Here is an 11,322-nt window from a genome sequence, read left to right on the forward strand (position 1 = left end):
TTTCATTTCAAGAACTGATTACATTTACATAAACTTTAACAAGATGGCTGCTTAAGGTGAAAAATATACTGTTTTGAGAGGTGATTTTACCATTTGCACAGGGAGTCAGGGATTAGCCTAATATTACGTCACTTCCTCACATCAAGGCATTATCTGCAGGTTCTTTGGACTTCACTACCAAGTACCCAAGTGATATCCAAACGATCAGCAACTTGATCTGTATGGTCTTGGGTTGTCAAAAGGACACAGATACCAGGTTTAATGTCCCCAATGGACTTTAGTTTAAGAGTAGGCCTACAGATACATCCACACCCCAGACATCTCTGTGCTCTTCAGTACCTGAAAATGAGCCTCTTCTCATGTCCATGGTCACACATTTTAATAAACCATACAACACCCAAAACAGACTGTCCCTGAGTACATTTAATCAGCGCCTCATATGTAAGGGGATTTCCTGCCAACAGATTTACCAAATTAAGCTGCTGCTCAAACAACGAAAGAGCTGTCAGTCAGGCGACAGATAAATCACTATCAGGCAGCAGCCCTTACACTTGATCATCAAAACAGGAAAACTATAAACAGCATGACACCTTTGAATTGCTTATCCACCTACATTGAAATGGTAATTGGGCTGGGTGTGTCCGATATTCAAATGTCAGGAATAGGATTACATCATGGCATTGAGTGAAAAATTGACAAACGTGTGTGTCTGCCAATGACATAGCCTACTGTAATGTAGCCATATCATTCTGAAACCTAGGCCTGCCTCTGGCTTAAGCACTACTGAATGCCATCATGCGTGTAGCAGCTACCTGACTGGTAATGACTGATCAATGTTCAAACATTGTGGCAGTTTGCGGTCTGACTGAAATGTCACATTTCATGTTCTCAGTCAGCATGGGCATCTAAACATTTCCAAAAGACAAGCCTCAATTCCTCCATCTCACTCACCTTCGGCCACTGTTTCTTCAATAGTGACTTGGTGCCGCCCTATGGTACATGAACGTCCAATTAAATTGCCACCTACATGGCTGGATCCACTGCTACCTCCTCCAGAACCAGGTCCTGAACTGACCAACTCCCGACGAGATGAATCAAAGAACTTCCTCATGATAACTATCAGTCAGATGATGAGGAAATATTATCCTCACTTCAATCAAAACGACGCAGAATGCTCAAATGACGACGCAGAAAGCTCAAATGTCCTTATTTCCAGCGATGTCAGTTTCCCAAATTAACTTTGTTTTCTGGACAAGGCCTAAGGTTTGTCTGACAAAACCAGTCTTGTTGTTTGCAGATGCCAAAAACAGCAGTGATTTCTTCACCAGCAGCTAACGTTAGCTGTCAATTATGAGCTATGACCGAATAACCAGTCTCCCATTTGATGACAGACTAATATAGCTATAGAGATAAGATAGACGCTAATATAATTCCGCTAAACCTTGTGCAGTATTCGACTTGCTCATCTTGGAGGAGGACATTTCTCCATCAGTGCAGCTATTCAGGGGGTTGTGGGTCCCTCCATCTCCGCGGTTATCTTAACGTTATGACATTTCATGTAGCTAAGGTTATCCTGTAAAAATTATGTCCGTTGTAATATATCCCCGGTAAAACGTGCCAATATTACACGATCCTTCCATATTCAATGTCGTTCAGCAAATAATGATTATTTCCAAGTATGCTACAATTCATCATCTAGCCAGCTAGGCTACCAATTAGCCAACGTCAGCTAGCTTACTGCCACGAACCGCTACCTAGCTATTTCGCAACAGGAAATGCCTATCAAAATGACAGGAAATGGTAATTAAAATAAAATGTACCAATTGTAGCTACTTTCGATCTCAGTTTGGTTTGATAGCTCCCTTAGAAAATATAGATAAGATATAGCTAGCTAGTAAGTTAGTATATGTTAGATGTACGCAAGATTTACACGCTTCGGCTACTTCGACCACACCAACATATCAGCAGCTGCCTGCTACAGCCCTTAGCCTACAGCTTTACTGCAGTGGAGTCATGGGATCTGTAGTCATGAGGTCTGTAGTGAGGGGGGCACACTGGTGGCATTGACTGGCGGGGGCGCGGGTGAGCAGCCACAAGGGAGCATCTCTCAAATGAATTAATTGAATTAACTTTTTTCATTAGTATACTAGAATATGAGAATGGGATAACAGGCTATTTTCCTCTTGAAGCATAATAATACAATCAATACGTTTGTAGTGGAGAGAGAGAGAACAAACAATATGGTACACGAATCACAATTATCTGCAATCACAATTAAGAATTGTAAAAAAATCATAATAATAATTAAAAGAGAGAGAGAGTGTGTGTGTTCTTCACTGTAAAATATAATGTAGCCTGCCCTAGTGTAACCACAAAGGGGTGGGACCGAAAACTCTTTATGCCATCCACTGTGTTGCGTTTTAACGGCCGACGTTCGCAGAAGAGAGCTTCCTTTCGGTCTTCCTCATTTGAAAAGATAGGTCGTTTTTACTGTCTATAGGGTAAGTAAACATTTTTATGTAATTTTATAGGTTGAGGTTAAACGAGAAATATAGGCTCGATGTGTATTGTGTTGTTTTTAGCTAGAAGCTTTAGAATACCTACTATCTGACACATTCAAGGGTGTGTCTCGAACAGAAAATGAACTTCAAAAGTTATTATTCCGTTATTATTCAGCAGACAGACAGACATACATCGCCTCCTGCAAACTATATACTTATTGAATTGGGCCATAAGTTACAATCACAAGCGGGGCAACTTGGAAACTAACAATTAACTATAAGAACTGTGTTGCGTAACAATGTCTCCATATTTACCAAAGGTTTGTAGAGTCTGCGCAGTTGTTACTTTGAAAACTGCATTTCATTGATTGCATTTACTTCAGTGGGCTAATGTAGGTTACTTATATAGGCCTATTGATGTAAAAAGTGATTCAGTAAGGTGTGACTTTAGATCTAGTAATGTTTTGATATGGCAGTGTGACAGAGGCAGGGGTCAAAAGGGTTCTTCTTGTGCCAGGTATTTCCACCCCAAACTGAGCAGATGTAGACAGGACATTTCTGAATGAGTTGTCATCCTTGGCTAATGAAGAGGCACAATATGGACAACACCCCTGGACTAAAAGGAACACTAAAAGGGACAACACCCCGGACTATAAAGATGCTGCCTCCTATTAATATAATCATTAACGACATAAACTATATTGAGTGACACCATGAAGTAAATAAGCTCTGACCAGAGATGTATTTTGTCTGATTTGGATTTTGGGGGAAGTGTTGTCGGCTAATTGTTTCTGTTGGTAGAGTTGATTTTTTTTTTTAGAGTTGGAAAAAAAGCGTGTGTGTGTGTGTGTGTGTGTGTGTGTGTGTGGTAATGAAACATTAATGAGGGTAATGAGTATTTAACCCAGTCTTTCCTACTGTGAAAGCCCACCACATTGTTATTCTCTACAGAGCTGGTTTAGGTAATGTAGCAACAGGCCCATTTGCTTTTGATCAACTGACCAAAGTGGGAATTGACAAATGTATGTAGATGGTCTATGTTTCGTCAGCCCATCTGTATCTGTTACTCAGGGGTCAGAGGTATTGTATGGATAATGGTAATATAATGCGCATCTCAGGAAAAATGCTGCATGTGCGTTTATTAACCATCCTGGGAAATAATATAACGTTTTTTCTTTCGATAGCTTTTCCCATCTCTCTTGCTCACGTTTGGAAACTCAATCTCACTGGCATAATGGCAGCGGTAAGTCTCAGCTCCCAAACGTGTCTACTGTAGTGTGAGTGAACTAAATGATTGTAGTGCTCAACATTTTCATACATTTGCATGATCAGATTTACATTTGTTTGCTTTCGTTGCTTAGTATTGGAAAGGATTTACTTATCAACAGTATGTTCATTGTAGCTTGCATAAAACATGTATGATGTACTCTACCAATGAAATTGTCCAATTCAATTTGTACTGCTGTAATCCTACTGACAGCACAGACGAGAGCTTTTTGAAAGTAGCAGCCACAGTATACTACTGAGGCAGTCTGACATATAGGCTACACCTACACTGGACATAATAAATGCGCGTTGCTGTTACTGAACAAACACACACAGATCTGTTGATGTGTATGTTTGTGCATGTGTGTACCTATAGCCCAGGGGTACTCAACTTTTCTGTTATTACACACACCTGGTGTCCCAGGTCAAAATCATTCACTGATCGGAGGTGAACAATGAAAAAATGCAGTGGAACTTACTTCAAGGTCCAGAGTTGAGTTTGAGGGCGATAGCCTACGACTCAAAGTACAATATCCAAATAGTGTTGGATAGTGACTGGATAAATGCCAGCTGCTGAATTCATAGGGAGTTATATGTATGCCATTTTAATATTTGCCACTGCAGATTGGCAACCGTGGAACTGTGACTGAAGCCGCTGGCTTCAAGGTAGAGGAGGATGTAAACAGACTGAGAGGAGCCATGAAGGGGGCTGGTGAGTGATCCCAACATTCTAAGCGATGACTAGCTGTTTGTTTCTATGAACAATTCAGACATTCCGAAAACAATTTTGGATGAGTATGGTAGGATCCCCTTTCTACTGATAAATAGGTCTTAATTCTAAAAGAGTTGTATGTCTTTCCTTTCAATGAAAGCTTCAAAAAGACCTTCCTGTTGAACAGTATGCTACCAGTACTTTCACGTCAGTTGTAATTATTCTAGAACTCTCTACAGGCCCTCTACACAGGACTGTAGTTACTTTCCATTTCTAAGACCTCATTCATTCCTCTGTGTGGCCTGGGAGTAATTTCTTTCCTTCTCCAGTATACTTGACTCATCTTTTTTTCTTTTTTTCCCCTCCATTTTCATAATTATTTTTGCCTTTCTCCTGTTCTAGTCAAAAGTTACTGTAGGATTGCATAATCTTTGCACCTGTGTTATATTTTGTGTCTATACTTTATACATGTCTATGCTGTAGGGATACAACGCAGAAAATACAATGAGCATTGTAAGAAAACAAGTTACACGCCGTTAAACACAAGCCTACAAGATAGTATACAGCCTGTGCAATTTGTTTCTGAATGGGCGAATCTTAGCTCCACATTCGGGAATGCTGATGCTGTTAGCTAGACGTAATAGGTTTCACCTGATTCTAGTGTGAGATGCATTAGAAACAGATGGCACATACACTGAGAACCAACTGTGCCTGTGGGACCAGGGTTTTTCCAGGGTGAGAGAGAAGCTTTGGAAGCCAGAAGTGTGTCTGTTCAACATCCAGGTTGAAATCTGTCTGAGTTCTTTGTAACTGTGTGATATCGGAGATATTTCGGATATTTCAATGGTGATTGATGCTGTTTTATCAACAGCAAGTTATTTTACCTAATGGATCAGTATAATGTGAAGGTTAATGTAACCCTGTGATGGTTTCTTATAGGCACGGACGAGGCAGCTGTCATTGAGGTCCTGGCACGTCGTAGCATTGCTCAGAGGCAACGCATCAAGGAGGTTTACAAGCAGACCGTGGGGAAGGTAAGTGTTCTCCTGACTTATGCCTGTCTTATTACATTTCTCATATCACCGTTTGAATTATCAGACTATTCTCAAAACCTTTCAAAATCTAAACACCACCAGCTCCAGTAATTGGGGGGGGGGGGGTGTATTTAATAGTTCATAGTGACAGGAGAGTGCAGGGGTTGTGTAAATGGTTATATTTATCATGTGATCAGTCATGGATGGATATACTACAAAGCAGGATCATGGAGTTAGCCAGCTAACTGGCCTAAATATTCTGAAATAACTTCTAATTTTTTTTTTAAGATAAGCTTGAAATGGGCATTCTCTAATTGACTCAACAACCAAAAACACATGTCTAGGTTTTGCTTTCTTAATGAAGTGGAAAATCAACAAATATTTCTGGCTACTTTTTTTAATTTTAGCTGGCTAACTTATTGATGTGTTATAGTATACCCTTCTGGTGTGTGGCTTTGTGTGTGTGTGTGTGTTTTTATGGGTGTGGTGGTGTCTGGTGTTATTGGTAACATTGTGCAGACAGTTGGTGCCTCAGGTTGATCATTAACTCTTACACAAAGATGGTTATGTGTTTCAGAGAATAGAGAGAAGCTTGTCTACATGAGGGTTGAGGTTAACCTGATTTTAATTGAAGACCAATGTCAGTCAGGACACAGGAGACTATAGAATGACAGGCCCCATGTTAAACGACAACTAAATTCAACATTTAAAACTAAAAGGGAAGTCTGATCAATGTCTACTCTATTGACACTGTTAGATAGGAGCTGGCACAGTCTGGCATACAATAAATCATTGATAAAGTTATCTAAAAGGTCCCATGAATGAGGAAGCTTGCCACAGGGAAGGACAAAGATTGCTGGTGGAATCCTCCTGGTCAGAAACAGTGAGTCATACAGTGCACGGGGACGCCCACAGGCAGGCTCATGAAGAAGCTAAATGTGTCTACTACAAACCTTCTGTGTACAGCTCTTTCGCAGCCACGCCCTTCTGGAAGCAGACTCGTATCTGGAATGTCTGAAGCATTTAGTCTGACAGATTAAACATTTTGAAAGCCTTGTTTATCACCTCTGAGATACGAGTGTAATGAGAGAAGTAGTGTATGCTTACTTGAGCACTAGGCAGGAGATTGTGTCAGTCAGGGCCCATTTTAAATGTCTGTGTCTCTGTCCCTGTAGGACCTGACCGATGATCTGCAGGGAGAGCTGACGGGGAACTTTGAGAACGTGGTGCTGGGCCTCCTGATGACCGCTCCTGTGTATGATGCCTACGAGCTGAGGAACGCTATGAAGGTCAGAGGTTATTACTGCTAGAGACACCATCACAATGGGGATTGATGTAATGCTTTCAATACTGTAACGCTTTTCAATAGCTATTGACATTGTATTGGGCTATTCACCTCATCCACAACCCATAAATGTGTTGCATCACACTACTCTTTGAGGTACTTACATAGCTCTCCACATCTCTATTTTACTGAATGCTAGGGTGCTGGAACAGAGGAGGCTGCTCTCATTGATATCCTTGCCTCAAGGACGAACGCTGAAATTAGAGCCATCGCAGCGGTGTACATCAAAGGTAGCAGCTACACAGTACACAGCCTTTCTGTGCCATGTATTGAGTCTCCACCTGTAGAAGAGGTATCGCATACGGTGTATGGTACAAGTCAATACTTTAGTATTGATCACTGTATATGAAGAGGAAATCTGATCTAGGATATCAGTGTCTCGCCCTCTTGAGAGTGTACGGGCAAACAATGAATCACACAACATGAACACAATGCATGATATGAATGATTTATTAGTGTCTACTATAGAGCAATATTCAACTTTTGTTGCCGGCCATAGCGTTTGACAGGGTGTTCACAAACCGTTTCAAGTGTTGTGTGTTATAATTGCAGAGTCAGATCACTGGGTCTAAGGTCATTCTTAACTCCTACTTTTTGCTTAATCGTGTGTGATGGCAGATTATGAAAAGAACCTGGAGGAAGATATCGATGGTGATACTTCCGGAATGTTCCAGAGGGTTCTGGTCTCTTTGCTCACGGTGAGAATAGACCGTGACAATATTGAACTCTCTGAATACACACCTGGTTGACCTTCCTATTCCAACAATCAAAGGAAAGCCAACCGAACTACAGTACATGAATTGTTGTAAAGGAAATAGTCACTCCCCCTTCACTTCATCACTTGGGTACAATTTAACACATAATGGATGTTTGTAGTTTTTAGAGGCCTCTTATGGCCAGGTAATGGTCATGTCATTGTCTGACTCTTTGCTAACATGGCCTCTGTATCTGTCCTGTGACTGACAGGCGGGGCGAGATGAGAGCAACACTGTGGATGAGGCCCAGGCTGTGAAGGATGCTAAGGTGAGAATATGGACCCAGAGAGGAGGTGACCTGGCTCTGTCTATCTCGCATAGTAGCACATGCTGGGGTATCAGGATCACCCCACGGTTAGGAAGATGAACAGTAAGATCAACTTTAGACATAGTTTTTTAAAACCTAATCTCACATCAAATATGTCCCAAAACAGTCAGTATTGGGAGATTTTCTGTTTGGGTTTGTGAAGTACTTTTGCCGTGGGTTCTCAGGATATCTACGAGGCTGGGGAGGCTCGTTGGGGAACAGATGAAGTCAAGTTCCTCACTGTGCTCTGTGTGAGGAACAGAAATCACCTACTCCAAGGTACTGTCCCCACAAAAATATTTCAGTGTATATTCATTTAGCAGCGGTACACCAACGGTGTACACCACCGTCGCCCCAATATTTTATAATAATAAAATAAGAGATATTTTTACATTTCTGTTGAGACTCACGTTTAAGATGAGAGTAACAAGTTACACATCACCAGAAGTGACCTTCTCACAGTGTACTTGTTTGCTGTTTGTTTATTACGCTTTACACTTCTCTTCAGTTAAGATACTTACTTCCACACTGACTTTGGCACAAAATGTAATGCACAAACACTGTTCTGCTGACCTGTTCTGGTTATTTCAGGAACCAACATTATGTCATGTGCTTCTTACTCACTACAACAGTATGATTGATTCCATATCTCTCTCTCTCACCTCATTGTCTCAGTGTTTAAGGAGTATCAGAAGATCTCCGGGAGGGACATCGAGGACAGCATTAAGAGGGAGATGTCTGGCTCTCTGGAGAATGTCTTTCTGGCAATAGGTCAGCCGGATCCAATTTGTTTCAGTGCCTCTTGTAATAATGTACCGAAGACTGATAAGACAGAGTCCAATCAGTTCTGATGAAAATAAGCAAAAGTTAAGCTTGTTGAGCTATCATGCCTGATGTATCGATCTGATTTATTTTTTTTTGCAGTGAAATGCCTTAAAAACAAGCCAGCATTCTTTGCAGAGCGGTTATATAAATCCATGAAGGTAAAGATTTTGAAATTGAGACTTTTTTTTTAACACACATCCCATGGAGGTGTGTTATATCTGTTTACACTTGTGGGTTATCAGACTGAATTCATCAGAATGTTGACCGCTCCTTCCCTCCTGTCTTTTCAGGGTCTGGGAACTACAGACAGCGTACTGATTAGAATCATGGTGGCCCGGGCCGAGATTGACATGTTGGACATCAAGACCGAGTTCTTGAAAGCGTACGGCAAGACTCTCCATTCCTTCATCAAGGTAAGACCCTGGTCACGAGAGATGAAGTAATGGTTTGTCTCAGTAAAAGTTAGATTTGTGCCCATTTCTTTCTGTTATTTTGATGTAATCTGAGTGTTTCTGTATTGTTTAGGGAGACACATCTGGAGATTACCGCAAAATCCTGCTGGAGCTATGTGGAGAGTAGGACGTTGAACATCTAGGACATCGTTCAGCGATGACTTCACTCTGCAACAACACCATTGGTGCCTCTACTATCTTCTGTTTCCTTTGCTTAAAGGTCTCTCAATATCCTCTGCTCTTCTGTAGCCAGAGCATTTTAGACTGACCATGATGCCTTTTTTCACAGTTTGTAAAACTGATTAAACCAAAGACAGGTGACATTTTACACCTGCTTGCATTCTCTTTATTGATCCCCTGTTGCCGCATCTCAGGAAGCATAAAATATGGACCTTTTGAACCTCTGCCTCCCAACCCCCATCTCAGCAGAAAGCCATCTTCATCTCTTACTGTTTGAAGTCCATTTAATGAATTAGTTTGGATGGCTTGTTCGTTGAGTCAGCTCTGAGTCATTTGATTCAATTACCTTAATTGGATGTTAGTCTGATTTGGAAGGCAAAGTATGTCATCATCATTGTGCCTAGACCCTGTCCTCACATTTCAAGGCTGCGCTGAGACTTTCACTCAGGTAATCCCAACCATAAATGATCCGCATTCTCATTCTACCGCAGGCCCGCAACAGGTGACCCTCATTCAAATTTATTTTTTATATAGCCCTTCGTACATCAGCTGATATCTCAAAGTGCTGTACAGAAACCCAGCCTAAAACCCCAAACAGCAAGCAATGCAGGTGTAGAAGCATGGTGGCTAGGAAAAACTCCCTAGAAAGGCCAAAACCTAGGAAGAAACCTAGAGAGGAGCCAGGCTATGTGGGGTGGCCAGTCCTCTTCTGGCTGTGCTGGGTGGAGATTATAACAGAACATGGCCAAGATGTTCAAATGTTCATAAATGACCAGCATGGTCGAATAATAATAAGGCAGAACAGTTGAAACTCATTGACTTGTTTTAATCCACTTTTAATCCACAATCCACTTTAATCCACTTGTTTTAATCCATCCAATCTTGTATCTGTAACAATTCAAACTAGCCCTGTGGAATTTTCAGATAAGGGGTTACCAACTGAGCAAAGTAGGCCTATGCTTGTATTCGAGACTCCGTCTGATCTGAAATCCCTCAGCTGCGGCATGCCAGAAGTTTCAACTTCAAGTTCAAGTTTCTTGCTTCTTAAGCCAACATGGACATTCTGGTAATATCTGAAACGTAATAAGACTATGCCGAATGTGTATCTGGCTGGTTATGTTTTTTTTTTAGATCTGACAGTTGGTGGATGTGTTGCCATATGTACAAAGGACAACTTAAATGTTTAAATGCCAGCTTCTGATAGGCTGAAAGAGATTTAGCTAAATGCAGATATAACTCAGTTGATAAATTAACCAACCCGCCCCAACTTTAAACACCCTGAAAAATCTACTCTTTTAGATATTATTTTGACAAATGCCCCAAATGGAACTTTTGGTAATTAGTGGCCATTGTCTCATTGCCTGCATAAGAGATGCAAAGCTACCAATATCTCACTCTTGTATTATTACAAAGATAAGTTATAGGCAACAATTATTTTCTGATCTGGGATTGTATGAATGGAAGGTTGTGTCAGATATCTCAGACTTGGATCGGCCCTACATTTTTTTACTTCTTTGCTCAACTCTATTACAGATAAGCCTGATCCGTTCAAGAAACTAAGGGGAAGGGATAGAGCTAATGCCTGGTTCATTAACCATCAGAGACATTTCAGAAGATACATTTAGCTTGGGTTAAGGCTAGGCTGACTGATTCTACGTCTGACTGGCAGTCCTTCAGACGCTTAAGAAATAGATGTCTATCCCTGGTTAGAAAATTAAAATCGACATAATTACTGAACTGTGTTTCTACTAATGGTGGGAATCCAAGGTAGTCAAATCTCTGAAACAAAACTCCAATCCCTCATTACCCCAGCAGGTTATGACAGCCTCTGGTCCCATAACAGGGACCAGAGGATGGACATTTGTGGTGATTTATTTTAATAACCACTTTGCCTCAGCAGGCCATCTAGCTTCTACAAACTTTGATTCCAGCCGAGGGAGTCCAT

The 11,322-nt window shown here is 41.1% G+C and overlaps 2 protein-coding genes across 14 annotated transcripts in view; one reads left to right on the forward strand and one right to left on the reverse strand.

The window, feature by feature from the left end:
- The window catches only part of LOC110523706 (AP2-associated protein kinase 1), a 29,424-nt gene extending 27,428 nt beyond the window's left edge, over positions 1–1,996 (reverse strand). For 8 of the 13 annotated variants that reach the window (XM_036977386.1, XM_021602644.2, XM_021602641.2 and 5 more), the window contains exon 1: positions 952–1,995. In XM_036977386.1, the coding sequence (XP_036833281.1) occupies positions 952–1,111 (160 nt within the window). In that variant the 5' untranslated portion in view covers positions 1,112–1,995. Of the gene's footprint in view, positions 1–951 lie in introns of all 13 variants that reach the window. The other 5 variants (XM_036977385.1, XM_021602643.2, XM_021602642.2 and 2 more) reach the window with 3 other exon arrangements.
- Positions 1,997–2,346: 350 nt separating this feature from the next.
- On the forward strand, positions 2,347–9,525 carry LOC110523711 (annexin A4). Its single transcript, XM_021602650.2, has 13 exons — positions 2,347–2,501; positions 3,686–3,744; positions 4,392–4,479; positions 5,419–5,513; positions 6,689–6,802; positions 6,998–7,088; positions 7,477–7,556; positions 7,825–7,881; positions 8,106–8,199; positions 8,596–8,691; positions 8,845–8,903; positions 9,036–9,158; positions 9,271–9,525. The coding sequence occupies exons 2-13, from the start codon at positions 3,736–3,738 to the stop codon at positions 9,322–9,324; spliced, it is 960 nt and encodes a 319-aa protein (XP_021458325.2). The 5' UTR covers positions 2,347–2,501; positions 3,686–3,735; the 3' UTR covers positions 9,325–9,525.
- The last annotated feature ends 1,797 nt before the right edge of the window (positions 9,526–11,322 follow it).

The sequence above is a fragment of the Oncorhynchus mykiss genome, chromosome 5, assembly GCF_013265735.2.
Source record: "Oncorhynchus mykiss isolate Arlee chromosome 5, USDA_OmykA_1.1, whole genome shotgun sequence".
Lineage (NCBI taxonomy): Eukaryota > Metazoa > Chordata > Actinopteri > Salmoniformes > Salmonidae > Oncorhynchus > Oncorhynchus mykiss.

What these genes read in the sequence shown, in the direction of transcription:
- LOC110523711 (XM_021602650.2), top strand. An exon ending in CGCAGCGGTGTACATCAAAG is followed by an intron (nt 7,089 to 7,476) that starts GTAGCAGCTACA and finishes GTGTGATGGCAG; the next exon opens with ATTATGAAAAGAACCTGGAG. An exon ending in AGGCTGTGAAGGATGCTAAG is followed by an intron (nt 7,882 to 8,105) that starts GTGAGAATATGG and finishes GTGGGTTCTCAG; the next exon opens with GATATCTACGAGGCTGGGGA.